A 22945-nucleotide genomic window follows, 5' to 3' on the forward strand; every position below is an offset into this window, starting at 1 on the left:
ACTAGGGTCTTTTTACAGCAATGCTAAGGGAGAATGTAATGCAGATGTTACCAGTCAGTTAGCATGAAACCTTATTAACAGTGTTTGTTTTATAAACAAGCGTAAGGTCCTGAACCTAAATCTTGCTCAGTATTAAACACAAAGAACAAATATTATGCCGCAATGCGGAGGTTGTCACTGTCACAGTGGCAGCCTACATTCGGGTAAAGAGTGCCAACAGAGAAACAAAGATAAGTAGTAGCGAAGCACAATTCTGAAAGGACACGTGCACGAGTTTCATCCTAGTCATGCCAAAAATAACAAAAGCGCACCTCCCGAACGTTTCTAAACAGCAAACATAAGACTCAAAGAAGTGTACAACATAAGTACAATTGCACACTGGCTTTGTCCACTTCCTTCAGCCCACCTTTGCTGTTCATTGCACAAACAAGCAGAAGTTTACGAGTCTATGCATGGTGGTGAGATTGTGAGAATATCAAACCTCACAGGTGCCGTAACAGCAACAGCGGCACTACAAGTGAGTGGCACAGAAGAGGGCGTGCAAGGAAGGAAGCAGGCAGGCAGGAAAGGCAGGCAGCAGGGCAGCAGGCAAAGCAGCAGGACAGCGAGAGAGAAAGGCTTCAGCAGTCACTGTGGTGCAGGTGGCGGGAGGCTTGCAGGGACATTGACGAATCAACGGAAAGGGCCGAATTGGTGCTGAGCTTGAGCGAGCCGGTCGGCGGCTCGTCGCCACGCATGCCCCCGTCCTCCTCAAACCCACAAGTTGAGCTCGTGTCCGGCGGCGCAGGGTGGTGGTCGTTCATCTGCCAGAGAGTGGCGCAGGGGGCAGAACTCTTGCGAAAGGGGTGACACCGGTGAGTGAGGCAGCCTCACCTGCATCAGCTGCTCCGTGGAAGTGAGCACATGGGCCAAGGGCAGGCAGCACTGGGGCAGCGTGTCCAGCAGCGTCGGGCGGCTGTGCGTCAGCAGGGGCTTCATGAATCTAGTGTGATCGTGGGTGTCAAGGAGGGCAATTACAGGCATGCACAGGGTTCCCTATTAGAGGGAGAAGGCAAAGTTTCGTTGCAGCTCCCAGGTCCTCCTGTCCTTCTATTGATAGAGTCCAAAAAACAATATGCCTTACAATTGATGAAACAAAATGAAAATGAAAAGATGATGCCCTTCTCACAATGGTTTGCCTCTGGTCCTCAACTTACCCAGAGTAAAGAGAGAAAGTAAAGTGCTCTTGGAATGCAACATCAGGGACCTTTGGCTGCCATTAACATGAAAAAGCTGAGTGCCCTCTAAGCAACATTAGGACAGGTCCAACTGAGTAAACCTAAGGAGCAGACACATTGTGCCCCCCCCCCCCCCCCACTAGGGTGACTAAGGGTGGCGGCCACCCCCATGCCCCCCCTCCCATTCTCCAGTCATAAACAGAATGTACCAGTGTATGGAGAATAGTCCGTGACCCGGCCTCCTGTCAGTAGAAACCTAAGACTACAGAGACATGGGTATTACTGGCCAACTCAAAGAGAATTTGTAAGATTATGTCCACTAATTACATTCATTTCTATAATGTTGAGCACTTTTGCATGTTTCAAGACAGTTAATTTTATCGAAAACATATAGATCTTGTGTGTCACTGATTTGAGGATTCAGTTAGAATGTCCTGACAAACTTTTCAGGATCTCAATATCATTACTAAGCTGGAGACAATGTTTTAGCTAAAGACAACAACCATTTAGTTTCCCACAAGCCTATTGTTTATAGGAGCAGCTCAAGCAGACGCCGACTGGTATGGCTCTGTTGCAGAGGTGACGAGCAGGTGGGCCACAGTAGTAAATCTGTTGTTTGCTGTACTGTTTAACATTACTCTCAGAAAACAAAGGTCCCTCTCAGTAAATTTTCACAAACTTTTACAAGCAATAAGGTTCAGAAGAGAAGCTGTTCAGACGGATTGGTCATTCATAACGTGGCATGTTGTATTACAGAGATCTATAAAGGAAATAAACCCAGCACAGATGTTGCAAAAAACACAATTTTCTATACTTATGATAAGAAAAACACATTAAATCTGTAGGTTATGTTTGCTGTGTTGTCTACGAGTTTCCGTTATCATGCGGGAGGTACTATATTGGGCAGACTGAACAGTGTCTGACAGACTACACGAACGCTGCTACAGCGCAAGAAATAAGCTTTCAGCATTCGTGGTTCACTGTGAGGACCGTGGCTGTTCCCCTGACCTAGTAAAAATGATCAGACATCTCAATTTAAGTGACACATGTTTGATTTTTCAGCTGGGGTCCCATCGTCTCACAAACCAGCTGTTTTGTCCTGTTTTCAGCCTAAAGCCAGCTCACAGTCGAATTCATATGGCCCTGCCGCTACACCCCTTTGCTATGCTACACTACACATTGTAAGCTGCTTTCTTTTTCTTTCCTCTTTCTCTCTCTCTCTGTTTCTCTTCCTGCCTTTCATTCTTTCTTTTTCTTTCTATATTTTTCTCTCTCGCCGATAACAATGCAACCATACGGTCCCCTTAAATGTTCATTCAGCTACCATGCCTAGAAAGCAGAATGGTTTCAACACCCACCTTCGGACCACGGGTACTCATGTTTTGAACCTCACCTCTCCACTTCACCAAGCCTCCCTTCTCTTTGCAGAGTTGTTGCATCACAACTCCTCGTTTCACTAGCTTTTACTCTCTCCCACCAAAGGCTCTACTTTACTCTGCTCTCTCCCTCTAACACCCTCACTTTCCTACGCACTTGCTGTACTCGATAGTGGGGCTTGCCGAAATCCTGTGGTGCATACGTGCGCCCAAGTTTTTCCATTACTCCGAGCCTAAAACAGCTCCGCTGTTATAAAATAGCAATTTCTTATTTGAGCTATATGACATGTTCTTGCATCAGTCATTCCACCCCTAAAGGGCGACAGTATATATAAAAAAAGGAAAAGAAAAGCAGGAGAGGAATAAACCAAAGAAATGGTGCTCAATAAGATTTCAACAAACCATCCCTCCCTACCTTTTAGCTTTGGAGTCCTCGGAATATGGTCACTTAATGTATAGTATTATTAGCTGTTTAAGGAATCAGCTGACACACGAAATAAAAGAAGCCAATGCTTAAGCAGAATGCAAACACATGCAGTGAACTGGCCATCGCTTTTTTTGTCAGGAAAGAAAGCCATATTCCTTGATCTAAGAAAGTGCGAGATTAGTTGCGTTTTTTTGTGCATGTATATAATCGGTTTTAAGGGCATGAAACAAGCAGTTGGAAGTTTAGTGCCTAACTCTCTCTGTGTCCGTGCCGAGTTTTTTTTTTTTTTTATGGACTGCAATAATACACGCTACGTTCTACAAGCAAAACTTTTACTGTAAACTCGATACATGTGCCCTGACAAACTGTGCCAGCAACAATAACCTAAAGCGCTTACAGCAGCACTCAATACACACAGCCCCCGGTAAGTGCAACTACGCCACAAAGGATACTTGACGTCAAAGTTGTACCACTTGCGTACAAGCCATGCCTTTTCATAGGGAGTCCTTGATTCGGGTTGTGGCGGTGGGCTCTGCAGTTCTGGTGGTGTTTGCACCTGGCCAGCCTGAATACAAGGAAAAATAATGCAGCAATGATGTCTTGTTTTCAGCTGCCATAATGCATGTTATCAATGAAATGCAAACCTCTTTAAAAGAGATCCAGAAATGTTATTCATAATGTGAAAAAAAAAATTCATTGACAGTAAGTCAGGACTTCTTAACACAAATCTGATGAAATAAGGGCATGCAGATAAGAAAAAGAAAGCTCAGTAAGTGCCTGATTAGTAAGGCTCCTGAAGTACTTCAGCTAAAAAATTGAACAGCATTTGAACTAAACCATAATACATGTAAACTGCCAAGATGTTCTGTTGCTCAAGAGGCTCATATCTATAACACCTATGCTGAAAGCATGCATCAACAATTACAAACTTTTAACAGACCTAGCCATTAAAGCTCTCCCATAACAATAAGCACAATAACACTCAAGTTTCTGATTAACAGAAATAAAGTAGTACTGCAATTATTATCATCAATTGAAGCATCTTACATGCCAGACGTTGAGCTCACCAACATGCTCAGCATCATATCATTTTTCTTTTCTCACAAGCAGCTCAACAATAAACACGACATTAGTCAACAATTTAAAGCAATGCATGTTCAAAGTCATGCAGGCAATTGTTAGCAAGCAAACTGCACAGGCATTAGTGCAAAAGTTAACAAGTCCCTCCATACACCCATTCACATGCTACGCAAGCCATGCAAACTCAAAGGCACTAGCATGCGTACTGACCAAGACAAAAATATTTTCTTTTTATCTGACTTAATTTCTCACTATCATGGCATGTCTTACTTTTTTACAATTGCTAAAAACGTCAAAACACTACGTGCACCATGGCATGCAATAACTAGCTCTTCATACATACCTTCTTGCAAACGCAAAAATTACAAATTTTCGGCCTGACGACATCTGACACCAAGGCAAATTATCGAAACCTCATGAATTCTTCACAACCACATGCTAATCAAACAATGGCTGAGAGCATGATCACTGCCCAGGATTGCAGGCAGGGGTGCGATTATGAAGCACGAAACTTCACCACTATTAACAAATTAGGTATTGCTTCCAAGCTTCATACTATGTGCTAAAATTTCCCACATATAAAATTTAATGTCGAAATACAGCAGCCAGGCAATGAAAGACTGAGCTACATCACAGATACGGAGAGCTTTGATGTGATTGCATAAGGGGATAAGGCATGAACTGTATTAATTTTATCCACGCAGTAGACCTCCTTTAGTGTCAACATGCAGCAGCCTTCGAACCTGTTTGTCTCATTTAAAATACACTTAAAGGCCGTCCACAGGTTTCAGCAGTGCAAGAAGATAAGTACCACATAGGTGAGAAGTGCATCTGGAAGACACCACACCAATGTATGCTTCAAAAATAATGAAACATTCAATAAAAAGCAGACATGTCTTTCTCAGGGAACTCACTTTGCCAGCCATTTCAAGCAACTTCAAGTCACATGCAACACCTACAATGCACAAATATCAAGCAGCAGCAAGAACAGTATAGGGATTCCCACAAAATATAGTAGTGTGCACAGAACAGGCACTGGAAACATCCTGTGCAGCAAGAAAACGAAAAAAAAAAATGGCCAGAATTTTGAAGTGGAGGTTCATCATGTAATTGTAGCATGTGTCATACTACCCCAAGAGCCATTTCAGTCACAACACCTTTATGTGGGCACATGGCTCTAATTTCAATATTTCCCATGAGTGTTTACATGTTATCATATAGAGTATACTACCGCCCATAGTGCAACTGCCTGGAACTAATAACATAAACTTCGGTTTGGAACTCGTAATACCATGAAAATTATTTAAAAGGTGCTTAAATGGTGTACAATTTAAAAGGTGTATATGATTAAAAGGTGCACAATTAAAAGGTAACAAGAAGTCTAACAGTGGGCTCTGTGTTGCCACAGTAAATGAGCATTCCTCTCATCAACAGGTCCCAAACTCAATATTTTATCGCATGATGCACGCATCATTGACACGATGCCTATACCAGTGATAATTATTTTTGCATGGCTTAAGTATTGACAGTGTTGGTCAGACATTTTCTTCCTTCAATGTTTCAGGTGTGTTTCCAGTGAAACATATATATATGAAGTCCATAGAAACACTCAATAAAAATATGTGACTAAAGGAGATATAGGGGAGAGAAAGAGTTCAATGTCGTGAATGATGACTGTTGAAGAGTTGAAGGCAGTGGGAAGGAGTATCCGCCACAGGAACAGTGAATTTCCCACCTTCTCACACTGTTGCACTGTTACTTCACTTCATTTATTGCTGCCATAACAAAACCTTCATTAGAACATATTCCAGTAGGATGCTCCCTGGGCAGCATTTTGCCCCTTACTTATATACTCCAAATTCAGGTTCGAGCCCCGTCAACAGTCCTACAACAGAGGCATACCGAATCTATGACAAACAAACAAAGCATCTTTAAAGGGACACTGAAGGCAACTATGAAGTCGACGTTGCTTGTTGAAATAGTGGTCCAGAAACCTTGTGTTACTTTTGTGCCAAGAAAGAGCCTGTTTTGAAATAAAATCAAGTTTTAGCGGTCCGCATCAGGTTAGCGCGCTTCAAATTATTTGCCTCAAGAAGCGAACCGACCGGACCGATTCCCGTCACTGTTGCCGTGCACAACGTTGCCCGGCATTACTGCGCTAGTAGTCGCAGTCCGAAAGCAGCGGGAGCCACAGCAGCAACAACGGCCATTGATCAATTTCCCACCATTAGCTTAGAGATTGCAGACGTTTTTTGGTTCAATTGTGCCCCGCTAGATGGCACCACCTGTCCCGTATGATCACGCGAAAATTGAATTTTTGAACCACTCGTGCCATTCCCCACACTAACGTCCAGCGGTTCTTTTTTTTTTTTATGAATCAAACAGAAACGAACAAGCAGCATTTTATTGCGTCTCTTGATGCACGGAAGGTTCTTTATTTAGTGAAGTTACATTGATTACTAGTGATTATTTGTAGGCGGTCCGTCTGATGACATCGGCATCATTTCGAAAATGTCCTACTGCCGCGCATGTGTTCTCGTGCATTTACCTTAATTTCTCGTTAAGTAAGGCACCCTTGTTGATAATATTGTTATTTTAGATGTTGTCATACATTGAGCTTTCACTCTGACGTAGATTGTTATTTGACTTTAGTGTCCCTTTAAACCATTCAGCTGATCAGAGAAGTAAAGCTAAACAGAGACAGTCTTCAAGGCACTGTATTTACAATCCCATCAGCTAATTTACAATGTCCTTTTATAAGCTTAAGAATGCATCCTTCGATTGCCAACATGGTCCTCTACTCCACACACGTTTGTTGACGTACCCCTACTCTCTTATAGCAAAGCAGTGATGATCAATAAAAACAAGCTAAAGAACAATTTTTGACACTGGTCAAGCTACGCATGCTGAACACGTGAAGTCTAACCCCTTCACTCCTAGTCAACAAGTAAGCCGTAGCCTTTCTGAGGACACAGTGGTTCTTGATAATCAGAGCTACCAATTTTAACTGATAGAAAAGGCCTCACAACAATAAAAATGATGTCCAAGTCAAGCCCTAATCATAACACATAAATTCTGTAGCTGCAATTCGCTTGACATTATCACCTGACAAGACGAGCAACAAGTGTTAACAAGAAATCTAGCTGTGTATGCTAACAATGGGGCAGCATTTCACACTTGTCATCCCTTCGAGGCATGATCTGGACTATTATTTTTCATAACATTCTAGCAAAAATGTCTGTCCACAGAGGCAACCTCCAATAAGTTCATTCACAACAGGAATGAGCTCCAATAGATCAGCTTGCTTGAAGGTAGGTGTCATGTTTCTGTACCCAAAAGCCTGCAATGAATGTGTTTTTTTTTTTTAAATAGAAATGTTTATGTCCGATACAAGTGCACATCCACAAGCTAACAATGATTGGCTGATAACATGACCTTCCCATTATCTATAATAAAAATTTAAAACCTCTGTTGCATGTCGAAAATTCACTTGCAATAAAATTTACATCATGTCCACAATTTTCAGCATTGTGCATATCTCAGCAGCTTCCATCACGAGAGATCCTGAAAACTCCTGTCCATCACGAGAGATCCTCTCAATAGTATCTAGTAGATTTGCCATAAAAAGTATGTTAGTGGAAGAAATGATTTTAATACCAAATATTGGCCAATGTTTTACTACAAGCAAAAAATTTGTTTTTTTCCAAGGAGGACATATTCCTCACACTCATTTTATAAAAGGGATAATAAACTAAAGTTGGAAAAACTAACAAAAACATCGAAATTCTATTCAGAAAATGCGACTGTTCTGATAAACAGAGTCAATTTCCCATATTGTTGAAGAGTTGGCTGTATTCCTGATGAATTGTCAGCGTGTGACAGCAGCATACGAGCAAGAGCTGCGAAGTCGCAATAACTGAAGGCGTGCAGAGTGCCCGTATTCCTATCTTCTTTTTCCCTTTCTCCACCTCTCCTTTCATTCCACTTTTCCCCTTCCACAAAAGCACTGATGGTTTACCCAGCCGGGAGCATTGTTCGCTACTGGACACCACAGGAGGAACTGAGCAGGCCGAGAGACGGGCGCAACAACTGACATTGATGGCTTGCCCATTACGGGCGTATGTGAAGTCGCCTTCTCTATTTCACGGTGTGGCAGCTAGATGCAGCATTTTGTGAAAAATGCATTAATTTATTATTTTCCTGTAGTTTCTGCCTGAAACGAAGGTTGTATTCATCGATTTTAGGACCCAACCTCTCAATTTGGCTGAAAATCTTGGCGGCAAAAATTTTGTTCAATATGCCTTTAAGAGAAGTTTATATGCAACATTAACGGTCCATGCCTATGACCAAGTAATGTAGAAAGTATAAATCAAATCTAAAGTAGACAGCATAATGCCACCACTGGAAATGTACAGTGAACTAAAATAGAAAAATAAAGAAAGAAGCATGGCTAATCAAGTGAACATGAAACGGCCTCTCCGTTCCGATACGTTGAAAAAAATGTAGAAACTTAAAGCGAGCTGAGGCAAAGGAAAAGGGTGTCTGTCGATAGCGTTGCTGATCTCCCAGCAAAATGGCAACTAGACTGTTCAACATTTTCTATACTTGAGGACAACCTCCTGTAGCTCAACGAAGTGAATGCACTTTGAAGACATGGACGAAGAGACTGGACACAAAGTGCATACGCTTCATCAACATGCAGAACCAACCAACTGGCCTAACTAAGTGTACTGACAAACTTCTGTAGCTATGCAGCCAATGCTATAGAGGCAGAGCCACTGTGCATGTCCTAGAATACACCAGTAGTCCAAACTGGACAAGCATGACATCACTTTCGGTGTGCGGCACTTCTTCCAAATATCCACGATGTAGCCATAAAAACAAGATTTCGGCTCACTGTGATCTGTAGATAAAACACTATATAGACTGCCTGTGCTTTGATCTTGCCAGCTATCGTTAGCCAACTGCATCACGAGAGATGCAACGTGTGTGCCATGCATCCAATATGCACGAATTAGTTGAACTTCGTGCCAGTGTGTCTCTAGTTCTCTCACCGGTTGAACGCACAGTAGAGCTATCTCATGGATGTTCTAGGAAATTGTCGAGAAGCATGATATAATTGTACCTGAAAGCATATTGCATTATTATTCAGAAATAAATATTCCAGCATATTATTACATTTGTATTGTCAAAAAGTAATGCCTTTAATTTTGAGCAACATCGCATGGTGCAACAGCACATGCGCTCCAGCTGTGCAGCTTTGACAACATAGTCTTAGCAAGTTGTCCCTGAGTACATCACCTCTCACAAAGAGACATGAATAACTATTGCAGCAAAATGGTCTCCAGATGGCCCATTGGAAGTTCAGTGCATAACCCAAATTTCTAATGTAGTCAGGTGAAAGTCACATTAGTAAGAAAGCTATTGACTTTTTGATAAAGTAAGAATAAAATATGAATTCAAAACTGGTGCCGTTAAGTAACCTTGGCTCTAATGGGTAAATTTAGTACTAATACGTATGCTTCAATATTTTAGGAAGTGGACTTTACATAGCCATAGACAAGAAACAGCCACAGGCCTTAAAGGCAGTGTCTAATAAAGCTCAACTACTCAATAATATGTGGGGTTTAACGTCCCAAAACCACCATAAGATTATTAGAGACACTGTAGTGAAGGGCTTCAGAAATTTTGACCGCCTGGGGTTCTTTAACAGCATTTTCGCTTCCATTGAAAATGTAGCCCCCACAGCCAGGATTCAATCCCGCGGCCTGCGGGTCAGCACACGAGTACCTTAGAAACTATAGACCACCGCAGCGGGGCTCAACTACTCAACAAGTTGGAGGTGACAATGAACCAAGATGGAATAACCTTTCACTAGGCTCTAGCTACACAAGCTGCAGTACAGCAGCATTTACAGCCCCTTGCCGACTTTTGTGTGCCAATAAGAAACAGTGCAGTGCATGCGACCAATCTGAATGTGCAAAGCACATAACTGTGCTAACTTAGGCCCACTGACATTGTGCAGTAATGCAGAAGCCATTCCAAAAGCTAAAAGCTAGCAGCATAGGCAGTGCAAATGGAAGCTCCTTACCACCCCATTTTGAGTTGCCTGATAACCCTGAAAGGTGCAAGAGAACAATGTGCCCCACTTTATATGCAACAGTAAAAAAAATTCTCTAAACACTCACAAACACAAGGCGTGGCAAATATTAGAGCTCTTCAAAAAAGCCTCGCACTAAATCCCACAACCAACAACAGCAAACACATATGCAGAGAGGGACATAACAATTATCTCAAACCAACAAAGCTTAAAGCCACACAAGGCCAAAATCAAACAGTCCAACTGCCTTACTGACAGGGAAGGCAATTTTTCCAAATAAATGGCAACCAATACGTTAGACACCAAAGCAACTACAAAATGCTCCTACAGGGCTAATTTTGATGGATTAATTTTTTTGTGTTTCAGATTTCAGATTCATTCTCTATGAATAAACTTGGATGTGCAACAGAGCTTAAGAACTATCAGTGACATCATTTTCAACATCTACAATTTGCTTTATTTAAACCTAACGGGCTGCCATTTCCTGTTACTGTTGCTTTGATATAACCAGGTAATAAGTACCATATACCCAGTCGAGTTACAAGCATAACATAATTGAAATAAAATTAAACAATAACATGTCTGCCAAAAGTATCTGTACTATTGTATTCGACACACTCAGAATATTAGTGCCCTGACAAACGAGCACATATTGTTATGGCTCAGACAGACCAATCCTAAAGAATGGTTTTGTTTTGCTTTTTTTTTTAGTACAAGTAATGCATGTTCTACGGCTATTGCTTCCTGAAAACCACCAAGGGCATAGAAAGGCTAAAAGCTGCAAACTTACTTCTACAAATATTTCAGACATTTCACAATGTGCACGTTTATGTAACAAGTATATTTCTAATGACAGAATAAAACTCAAAGTGAAGCTACTATAAGCATCACAAATGTTGCTGGTAAAAAATCTAGAAAGGAAAAAGAAAAGCCTATACTTGTCGTTACATTTAAATAAGTTTTCAGCCCTACCATAGCAGTCAAAAAAATTTACAGCTGTGGTGTGTTACATATCAGGTCTCGCATAATATCACGAGGCATGTAATAGTGAGAGATCCTGAATTAACTTTCCAGTAATAATGCCTGTTCCAGTTTCACATTCCAAAACCATAAGAAATTATTATGAGAGACACCGTTGTTTAGGGCTCCAGGAATTACAACCACTTTGGGTTCCTTTAACGTGCAGGTAAATTTATTCACATGGGCTTCTAGCAATCTGCCTCCATTGAAATGAGGCCGCAGCAGCTGGGATTCGAGCTGTGACCTTTGAGTCGGCAGTCAAGCACCATGACCACTCGAACACTACACCACTGTGTTGGGGCTGAATTAACTTTGACTCCCTGACGTTGTTTAACGTGTACTTAAGTCTACGTACGTGAACATTTTTGGCTCTATTTTAGATAATGTCGCCACGGCTGAGAATGTCACCCATGGCTTTGACCTCAGCAGTGTAATTCCATAGCCTCTGAGCTACTGTGGCAGGTAAAAAAGTTAAAGCGCACAAACCAATCTCAAAAAAGGGTGCTGCCCTTCAAGAAATTGTGCATGTTTTCTGAAATTACCATGACATCAGCACAGTAAGATGAGGATTCATACAGCACATTTGCTTTTGTTTGTTTATTTAATGAACAATGTCACCACTTCCAGCCTTATCCCTCCACATCACCTACTTTTAAGTGTCATGGCGTCCCAATAATGTCTATGACACCAGGTTAAGCCACAAGCTTCAGCATCACACTGAAACATTTTATGGCATTACCAGGCCTTTGCACATTCTGCCTGTTATATGCAGTGAATGTGTAGGAATGTTCCTATGACATTCAAAATATACATAAGAACTCCATTAAGCCTGTTGTTCAGTTTCTGCTATCTCTTGTAGCTGGGCCACAACCACCCAGCCATTAGGCTATATTGTGAATATGAAAATAACAATAAAAATGACTGCATCCGGCTTTTCTGCAAACAGGCAAGATAAAATTCTAGCTCGAGGCCCGTAATCTTCAAACTTTCCACACAAGGTTTACAGCTACTAAATGCAGTTACCAGTATGCAATTACTGTATTTGGCATTAAATATTACAACTAAAGTTAATTAAGCAAGCCCAGTTCATTGCCTGAATTTATTAACTGAAAAGCTGGTCAAACCGACTATCAAACCTTCAGCATTGGAACTTTATATCTAAACTGGTAACATATTTTCCACTATCAAGTCCATTCAGAACAAACTTCACTGATTCACATCATTAATTCGCTACATCAGAACACTCATTAGCCACTAACCACCCATATTGAAAAAGGAAAATGAGAGAAAAGCTAACTGTAAAAGTAAGTCAGATGTAGATTTCTTTTATTATTTTATTTATTTACTTATTTATTATTTTTCAACAAACGTTCAGCAACGAGGCCACCAGTGACCAGACAGAACCAATTCATTGATGACGCACAAGTGTTTTTAAATTAAAGAATTCAACGTCTATAGAATCGCATCATCATTTTATTGCAGTAGCATCTACTATACGAACTCTCCATGCGCATTTTCGCCACTGCTGTGATCGTCATCGTCAATACGTCCCCGTATAAAGTATGAACCGAAAACATCGTTCCACACCTCATGTGTTCTATATGTGCGAGTGAAAGCATGCAAGAACTACAGACTGTTGTGGTGGCTTTCATGCGCCATTACTCCCCGTCGCATAAAAGGTGCATAGAAGGGCACCAGAGGAGCGTTGCTTTTTGCCTGGTTCTGGCAGCAAATGCATACTTTGTCCCATGGTCACCCACGATCACAAGTCACATGTTTCGAAAAATCGGCACATGCCTGATACTGCTGCACATGATGTGCTCTGCTCACAAAGTTTGAATTGAAGCCATAAACAGACCTAAAGGCACATTGCTCGATGCAGCAGCCACATTTCTTCTTGCCACCGTTTTGTTCAGTTACTCCGGGATGCATACCAAAGGAGTGATCTTGTAGCTTCACTTAGAACAACATTCCAATTTGTTGCCACTGGTTTGGCCTTGTGGAAAAACTGCTACCCTTTTTTCATCACAAGGAAAGTAAGCACATGTAAAACGTTACATTTGACTTTATCCAACAAGCATGACGAAGCATGCGAACCTTTTAGGACAGCAAAAACGAAGCAACTCTTGAAAATTTCACCCTCGAAGCTGTGCTATGTGTGGTGGATTCTTCACAATCGTTATGATTAAGCCATTCTTAAGTATACCCGCGGTGCGTCCTGCATGGTGAACTGACCGAGGAAAGTGGCAACAAGAGAAGAGTGACACGGGTTGTGGCAAGTTAAGTCCTTAAAAGAGCTTTTGGTCCTTACGCATTCATTATAGAACAGAAAGGTAAAAGTACAAAACATGGACCCAAAAAACATGTCCACGTTTACTACTAGTACCGCATTCGCACATCATGAATGCCCATGAACATGCTCGGCATTCTTTTATTCACATTTTCTCATGCATGCTCATTATATAACTGCGACAAGGAGTCATTTTTGCCATAAAAATGCTGACAGAGCAACGAGTCTTTTTCTACACAACAAATGCTCATTCATTAAAATCGAGATTCTTACGAGAATGATTCACACAACGTATTGGCTGCAAAAGAAGTAAGCCCACCTCACATTTTGACTTCATTCATCTTGCAAGATTTTTCGACGGAGTTCAAGCCTACACTCACACCCTGGGTCCGTGCTGATCAAAATGTGACAATGCCAGACACCTGTACTATAGTTCGAACAGCTTAAAAAGACACAAATGTATCACAATTGGCATAACACCTAAACACTGTTCTTCAGCTAATTAATATCTTAAATTGCAACACCTCTTATTCAGCACCAAATATTATAATGAAATTGTGCCATAAAACATGCCTAATGATGTGTGAAGTTAGATACCATTTTATTTCCATATAGTGTGCACTTTCAATTGACAATAGCACATATAAGTGCCATGCAGGGTGTTTCAGTGATGAGGAAAGCAAGTCGATTCGCACACACTATGTTACAATCAGCAACATTATGACACAGTCCGATCACAACATTGTCATCCTGGGCATTTCACATGAGAATTTCATGGCAAGTCTAACAGGACTTCAGATCCCAAGCAATATTTTTTGTGCACGGTGGCCTGATCCCTGGATGCAAACTAATATTAATCCTGGGCATTTCACTTTACTATTTCATCACACGTCTGACAGAACTTCAGATCCCAAGCAATAGTTTTTGTGCACGGTGGCCTGATCCCTGGATGCAAACCAATATTATTCCTGGGTATTTCACTATACAATTTCATCGCACGTCTGACAGGACTTTAGATCCCAAGCAATAGTTTTTGTGCACCGCGGCCTGATCCCTAGATGTATGCTCACCAGGATGACGCAGTATGAAAGCTGCCCATCCATTAAATGCCCCAGACAGCTGCCGTGCCCCAGAACCAAACCAACAGTGGCGAACACAAGAAGTTAATTGCACTGTGTGCATAAAGGAAAGAATAAATCAATTACGATATGGATACCATTCAGTATACAGAGGCAGGTGGTCATGTAAGATGAAAATGGATTTCGTACTTGCAGTAACAAAACTTTGACCGCATGGCACCTGGTCTCGTGTAATAACTATGCCTCATTTAACTGCAAAGAGAGTGCAGCCCTTATGCAAGCTCACTGCTGAACGTTTTTTTACTAGGTTTCTTTCAGATGCTTACTTATTACATTTATTTTTACAAGTCCTCTGCACACAATTTAATAAGTTTCAACTGCAAATTAAATACATTTGGACATATTGTGGGAGAGGAGAGTCAGAAAGAAAAAGTAAAAATGGAACACTTACGGGCCTGATACCAGTGAACTGAAGCATTTCATGCTCCTCTTCAATTCCCACCCTAAACAGAGACAAAAAAAAAATATAACACACAGAGCGGTAGTCAAGAACAAATGCTTGTGAACAGCAGGTGTGATGACAAAACTTGAGTTAATAATACAAGCCTGACCATCGAACGGCGCTATTCACGCAGAAAAATCGAGGTTGCATCTCTCTGCCCCATATTGCAAGCTAAAAAGAACAGCTTTCGTGAATACTTTTCACACTATCTGTGGTCAATAAGATGTTATGAACAAATGTGAATTTATTTCCTAAAGTCTTCGCAGCCACCAATGTCACTTGGCCAATTGCAAGTCTAGCTAAACTGCCAATACAGAGAAACAATGCACGAAAGCAACATGAATGCTTGAATGCATGTTATTTCTGCTATATACAGACAGCATTCATATATATCGATCATAGCGGTAGAGAGCTGAACCGGTTTCTAGGCTCCTTTTGACAGCTTCCATGAAATATGCTATTTTTAAGTGGTTGATCCTTTGCACAAAACTTTACTACTGCATATTGAACCACTAATGATGGGGACGAGAGCGCCTACCACTTTTAAAGTTTACCCATGAACAAGGTAATTGTTTGGTATTAACATCCCAAAACTACGATATGATTATGAGAGACACCGCAGTGGAGGGCTCTGGTAATTTCGATCACCTGGGGTTCTTTAACGTACTCCTAAATCTAAGCACAAGGGTCTCAAGCATTTTTGTCTCCATCGAAAATGTGGCCGCCGCAACCGGGATTTGATCCCGCGACCTGCAAAGTACCTTAGCCATTAGACCGCCGTGGCGGGTTGCCAACGAACAAGATGATATTCAAACCGATAGTGAGTGTTTATAAGCAAAATTTGAGGACACTACATGTAAGCAAGTGACTGAATATAACCCTTCTCATATAGAACACAAGGACTGGAAATGCAATAGTTGAATTAAAGCTAACAAGGTCTGCCCATTCAGGCATCCATAAATACGACAAACTAAAATAATAAGTTTGAATATAAATTACACAACAAATAATGAGGCAGACAGAAAGAAACTCAAACAACAGTCTATATGAATACAGAATGCAAAGTTGTTTCAATTTTCAAGCATTTTCATGCTAGCGATGTTTCATTCTACATGTGGTGAGCAGGTATAGTAACAGAAAACTGGCCAAGGAACACAGAAGAGCTCAGCAGTTTCGAAATCCCCCGTCGTGTTAAATTTGCATGTGGTAACTGACATAAACAAGAAAGCCCAATGAACAGTCTAATACAAATGTTTCTCATTAGTTTCATATATCTTACTGATTGCCTTACTGACACAACATTTTTGATTGCAAAGGAGTCACCAAATTAAAATTGCACTGCCACTCTTGATAAAGAATGCCCACTTACTACAAAAAAAAAGACAGTAAAGACAAAACTTCCTTTTTCATAATTTTATAGTTGAACTCCACCACAAAAGCACTAGATACATTATTGTGTCTTCTTCATTCAGGTACTTCACAAACAAGAAATGTTCACAAAAATTGTGACGCTGAATTACTGTTTGTCCTTAAATGCAAATATTTTCTTAGATATACTTCTAGCAAACACTTCCAAATGTACATCATGGAGGTACAATGCAAGAGTTTCAAAACAATGTTGAAACACATTCGTTTTCTTTTACGTTTTACATCACATCAAGCACGTGGATAAGAACTATGACCACAATAAAACGAAACTATTCATAATTAGCCATTTAGCTGTATAGCTTGACTTGACACTGCCGCTTTCTTGACTTGACACTTGACTTATTTCCGTCACTATGCAAGGCCTGCCTCTACATCTCCTTGCACAGCCCCTTATGCCATATGCGTAATGAAATGCTCAGAATGTGGGCAATGAAAGCACTCACGGTATGCTCAGCCATGCCAGGAGCTGTGTAGTAAAGCCACCACACACTATCACCGTCACAATGGCTATGAGCGAGGTGGCCGTGAGCATCAAGTGCCTCTGTTCAGAGAGGGTGTTTCGAATGGCCAGTGCAAAAGCCATTGCGCCACGCAGACCTGCATAAAGAAAGCCCGCATGTTTTGTTTAGAGTTCAAGAACAAGAAAACTACTTGAAAGGGATTGTCGACCGTCCTTCGCTGCTTTTCTGTTTTGTGTCGCAATAGTAAGCGTACCATCTGAAGTGTCTAACGTCGCAGCGGTTTCTCTAGAAAGTGTGCAGAATTTTTCCATCTGCATTCGGTCTCCTTCCAATGGTGGGATGAATGGGCAGAACACTGGTTGGTGGAGGCAATGACGATTTTACTGCCAGTGAAAGTCGAAAACTGAAACTGCGTGCGGTTTCTGCAGGCTTCATGAAGTTTTGTTTATTAATAAAACAAACACTTTAGTGGTCGTTTAAGGCGCAGACCCGCTTTTGTGTTGCTTTTATGAGCAACGGAGGATGCTGTGCTTGTGTTTCTTTGCTGTTTGCAGGCAGGCATGCATATGAGAGAACACAATACCGGCATTCGTCACGGGGTGCCTCTTTGAATGCCCGAAGAAGAAAAGTGCAAAAATTAGCCTCTGGCACAACTGAAAGCTGTCTCCAGTGCATAAAATATACTTCTAAGTTGTACATGTTTTTTTTAAGCAAAATAAGTTCATTTGCGAGGATAATTTTGTCCTACCAGTAGACTGACCGCATCCCTGTTGCGTGACACTAGCGGCCATTTTTGTCAACTTTCAACATCAAGTTGAACTTATAGTTCCTTTCTTATGGTATAAAAGCATGCTTTTTGCCGCCCATGAGGTGAACAATCTTCTCATCTGCACCACAGTCAGAAAAATTTTTCCAAGCGGTAGACAGTCCCTTGAAGTGAAGCAAGAAGCGCTTGGTAGAGCACATTTACACCTGCATGATATCATCATTATTGAACTTATTTTATGACTACCACAGAACAAAGGCCTCCTCCAATGATCCTTATTCCCTCTGTCTCGCCCATGTCATTTCAATTTTACGACTGCAAACTTCGTATCATCAACCTGCCGCTTAACTTTCTCCTCCATCCTTAGCTGCATTTTACATCCCTTGGTTTCCATCCTGTTGCTCTAACTTAACATACCAAATTCTAAATACCAATAAAACATAGCTTAATCTTTAATTATGTTTATAATAAGCATGCAATATCCCGAATGCAACTGGTAGCATGTAAGCTACAGTAACTGAAAGATTCCCAAGAGGACAAAGATGAAGTCAAGGCATTCGAGAATTACACGAGTAACAAGACTGCAGAGTTGTAAAATAAGCACACTATAAATTTTCAATGTGCTTACAAAATTTTAATGATGACTACTATCATTAGAACGTGAAAAAAGAAAAAAAGCTTAAGAATGTACTGAAGCGCATTTCAAAAGCTCGCTGGTAGCTGCAAGTGATAGCTGCAAGTTATAAACTTGAGGCCATTCAAAACAAAACAGCCTCATCACAGGAAAATATTCTTTGCTATATAGCATAAAAGCTATTAAAACAACGTTGAAATTACCTACTCTAGAAATACACAGACTTATTACACTGCTGTCTCATTTACACAGGCTTTATTTCAGTGAGTCATCTTTCTTACATTCACAAATTAAACGAGCTCATCGCATTTTCCCACGTGTGGATCATGCTCACAAAATACAACCCACGTTTGCCCGTACTAACTTCCTTCGTGACGCACCATTGTTTCTTGCAACTTATCATTGGAATAAACTACCAAGCGACGTTGTAACTGTGCGTGATCGCGACACGTTTGTTAGCAAATTAAAGGAGATGTGGAATGTAGAACTGTAACATTTTGTGGCTTTCTTTTGTTTAGTCTACTACCAATATTTCATCAGTTATCACACACCTAGTTTCATGCCTTACTGAGTTTGCATTGCATCACTATGTCTTCTTTGATGCAAACTTTTGCTTTCTGCATTTACCTTTTTGTGTGTGTGTGTTCTATGTAAGTTAACCACCTCCCCCCCCCCCCTATGTTATGCCCAAAGGGACCTTTAAGGTATATGAATAAAAATAATACCTTTTGTAACTTAGTTTCTTTAAATTTTTTTTCTATTGTAGTATACATTAAAAATGTCTTACTTCAGCAATCTTGGCATCAGCACCTAGCATAAGTTCACATTTCGGTTGTTTACTTTTGACAGATTTTAAAATTCTTCAATGGCATTAAAACTAAACTCACCACCTTTTCTTAATTTCCAAATAGCTAAATTGACCTGAATGTTACACTAACAATGTTACCTGATAATTGTTGTCTTTTCCCACTAATAGAAGAGACGGAGAAGAAGAGTAGGCGAGCGATTGCATTCCCACAAAGGCACCCATCCACACAGGTCACTAAAATTTGCAGATAAAATGTTAGTTCAAAAGAAACCTGTTCAAAAAAGCTAAATTTATTTCATTTCCTTTTTCATAACTGCTGCACTGAAGAAGCACCAGCAGCCACCTAGCACACTTGCCTTCTCTATTGCCAATTCTACTACTTCACTGCCCAACAAAATGAGGCACAATGAGACGCACCTGAAAAGAATAGCACATGCTGAAAAGAGCCAGGGATCTTGTGCGTTCTCCCCAGGTTCAGCAGGAACGTCAGTGGGTAGATGTACAGCGCTCTCCCAGCTGCTATTGCTAGCTGTGACGTTTTCAGTTAACGAGGCAGACACGACGTGGGACGTAACTCCACCAGAGAAACAACAGCAACCTCTTGTACACGAACCACACACCTGCTAGCTTTTAAGCTCGACAGCTTAACAAGTGCTAAATAATTGACAGAAGAAAAGCAGCCCAGCAAATGGAGCTGAATAAATGTATAAGGTTCTTAAGTGCCCTTGTCGAACTCCCCATTTTCGTTACCTTGACTTGGAATAACTCATTAAAACCAACAACTGAAAAACTTACATAAGACACTTTACATACAAGCAAATTACATCACAATTAATTACAATTGCTTCAGAGCAGACTGCTAATTATATAGAGAGGTGCTTGAATAACATTATTTACCACTAATACTTGACAAATTAATTAGGGGCAGTCTCAAGCAACTAAGTAACAAACTGCCATCACTTGCAAAAATCTTCTTAATTACTATTCGTAAACTGATTCGTAGAAGCCTTTCAGACTAATTTTCAAAAGGCCTCAGCAAATAATTTCCGTAGATCTGGAGTAATTGTGACGATGCAAGGTCTTTCTTTAAATGTGTCCACGAGGACACTGTGAACCTCTTTCGGTTAACAGCCGATCGCGCTAGCCAATTGCGCCACGGAGACAGTCCACTGTGAACCTCTGCCTCGACGCAAATATAGCTGCTGTTGCCAGCAAGAGATCATGTTAAAGGCCAACTCTGGCGATTTTTTGAGGTCAATGAATGTCAATGAAATTCCCTGGGTACGTTCATTTGCACGTTCGCACCATTCAAGCCAAATTGCAGGCTTGAAAGTTTCACAGATTCTTTTAGAATTGATTTTATAGCTTGCCTCCGAATGTTCACCTCACTTGCCAGAATTAATGGCAGCATTGTGTGTGTGACGTTGAGTTTTGCCTGGCAGAAGTGACGAAACTGATGTGCCACTGCAGCATCTGCTTGTCTGCTATGAATTGTGAGGGGTTCACTGGCACTTCTTTGGTTCAGCGTGCAATTTCCTTTTTCGTGTTGGTGGGCGTGCGATAGGTGGCAAGTGGTGTTGCATTGTGCGCCACACACAATTCGCCACATGTTCACCATAACAACGTAATTGTTTTAACCAATAACCGCAGACACAAACTTGGACGGGATGGATGGTTAGTGCCATCCGGCAGGCAATATGTGCAATCGGGCAGGTTCGGGCAAAGGATTACATCACACATAGAAGTGCACTTGATTGGTTTTTAGTATTGCACTTTTTTTGCTAATTAAAAATTAATTTCAAACTTGTTGAGCATTTCAGCTGTCAGGCGCGTGACAAGGGTGTCTCAGAACATAGAAGCACCATAATCCTCACACCATCAAACGCAAGAGTTGGCCTTTAAGTAATCTGTTGCCATGTCTTTTTATCCAGTGCTCACCAGTACTGAAAACAGGCATACAGCCATTTATCTTGAAACATAGGACATTGCACATTTCAATAGAATCAAATTCCTGGCTTAGACCTCAAGACAACAAGCAACCACAAGAAAGGGAGACAAACAACCAGTTGTCAGATGATAGGAGAAATTAAGCATAGTGTTCAGTCATTAGACAAAAAGTAAAACACAAAGCAGAACGATAAAGCTTTTTAGTTGTTCCAAGAAAAAGCAGTCTGTTTCCAGTTAATTTCCCAATATCTGATACTCGTTTTTCTAACAAGAATGTCGGAAAGCATGAAACAAGCTCATTGTCAACAATTCTACATAGCTAGCTGCATAAGCATTTGATGATATTTGTATGTTACACAATACAAGCAAAAGCATAATTTACTCGGCCATACTTTCCTTGGCAAAAGAGAAAGCTCACTAGAATGAGGAGTAAAGTACAGCAAGAACCTCTATATACCATACACACAAACATAACCCACAAGAGCCATCCAAGTTCAGTAAGCAAAAAACTGACCAATGGTCAGTTTTTGCTGAACATTGGTCACATATAAAAGAAAGACTTGGTTCATCAGGGACATGAAACTAGGAAGACCAAGCACCCTGGCAATTTAGCACCTAAACTACCAAAACACAAGAAGGTTCTTATACTTGCCATATCGCATGAAAAAAAGAAACAGCCTTTTTTATGAGTACATTGTTCTCCAAGGCTTAAAAAAAAACAAGCATTTTATCTGCACCATCATACATCTAACAAAAACTTGAGCTATGCCTATATAGGAATTAACACTATAAAATCACAAGAAATAACGATCAGGCATACCTTCCAGACACTATATAAAACTATCACAACCAGCTAAAATTAACTAGGAAGACCAATGAATAGCATTCATAGCAGAAGCAAGCAAATGACACCACTTTCAACAGGTGTATACTAGAGCAAAGGATACAAAAGCAACCATAATAAAGCCGGCGTCCCATCTGTGTTTCTTGTACGTGAACATGGAGACACCAATGTAGCTGAAGATGAAATTTTCTGCTAGAAAATTTAGCAATTCAAAGAGCTGAAAAATGATGCAAACAGAAAAAAAAATTACACTTTAAGCCAGTAGAAAGGGAAGCACAGCCACTCTATTAAGACCTGGCTACACGGCAATTGTCAGCAGACTGTAGCATACTGTAGCAGACCGGCTGATATGCGAAAGCACCAGTTTCAGTTCCAGGTGCGAAGTATAAAGTATACCAGAGTTTAGGAAGCTTGCTTTGGGCCAGCATAAGAAAAATTCTCAAGCTAAAACTGACAAGAAAAGCTTCTTGTGACACAAGGTAAAAGATGCAAACTATAATCAAGACAGAATATACACTGTAACATTTAATAGTTTAATAAAAAAGGTATAGTGTGTAGCATACCACATTTACATAACCAGTGTTGTTTTCAGTCTCACAATGTAATAAAATACATTTGTGCAGCACTGCTGCACCTCTGCCTCATGCAAACACTTTGCCAACTACTACGGTTACCTTTAGAAGAATTCTCCGGGAGCTTTCTCACATATACTGACAATAATATGGCATCACTAAGTTTTGCAAAATGCCTCAGATTACAACTACCTGCAGTATCTGTGCCAAAATATCTCCACAAGCTACGTAGCTTCAGACAGCACACCCGGCATTTTCTTTTTTCTCGCAAGCAAGCAAACACACTTGCAAACTGGTCAAGGGATGTTGACATACTTGACAAAGGCTACAAGCTACAAAGGGCTTCACCTTATCTGAAAGCTAGTTCAATTTGTGAAACACCCTCTTCATGCAT

General features: G+C 40.7%; 1 protein-coding gene across 11 annotated transcripts in view; it reads right to left on the reverse strand.

Moving 5' to 3' along the window:
• Positions 1-22945, reverse strand: part of Nhe3 (Na[+]/H[+] hydrogen exchanger 3) — a 60722-nt gene that overhangs the window by 23736 nt on the left and 14041 nt on the right. For 7 of the 11 annotated variants that reach the window (XR_012894626.1, XR_012894624.1, XR_012894625.1 and 4 more), the window contains exons 10-16: positions 22083-22196; positions 19606-19717; positions 16963-17116; positions 15041-15092; positions 10192-10218; positions 3473-3585; positions 874-982 (exon numbers count right to left, since the gene is read on the reverse strand). Coding sequence is in view for 8 of the 11 variants with exons in the window: in XM_075891131.1 (XP_075747246.1) it covers positions 874-982; positions 3473-3585; positions 10192-10218; positions 15041-15092; positions 16963-17116; positions 19606-19717; positions 22083-22196 (681 nt within the window). In the remaining 3 variants the exon portion in view is untranslated. Of the gene's footprint in view, positions 1-486; positions 804-873; positions 983-3472; positions 3586-10191; positions 10219-15040; positions 15093-16962; positions 17117-19605; positions 19718-22082; positions 22197-22945 lie in introns of those variants that run through there. The other 4 variants (XM_075891132.1, XM_075891130.1, XM_075891129.1 and 1 more) reach the window with 2 other exon arrangements.

Source organism: Rhipicephalus microplus, chromosome 1, assembly GCF_043290135.1.
Source record: "Rhipicephalus microplus isolate Deutch F79 chromosome 1, USDA_Rmic, whole genome shotgun sequence".
Taxonomy (NCBI): Eukaryota; Metazoa; Arthropoda; class Arachnida; order Ixodida; family Ixodidae; genus Rhipicephalus; species Rhipicephalus microplus.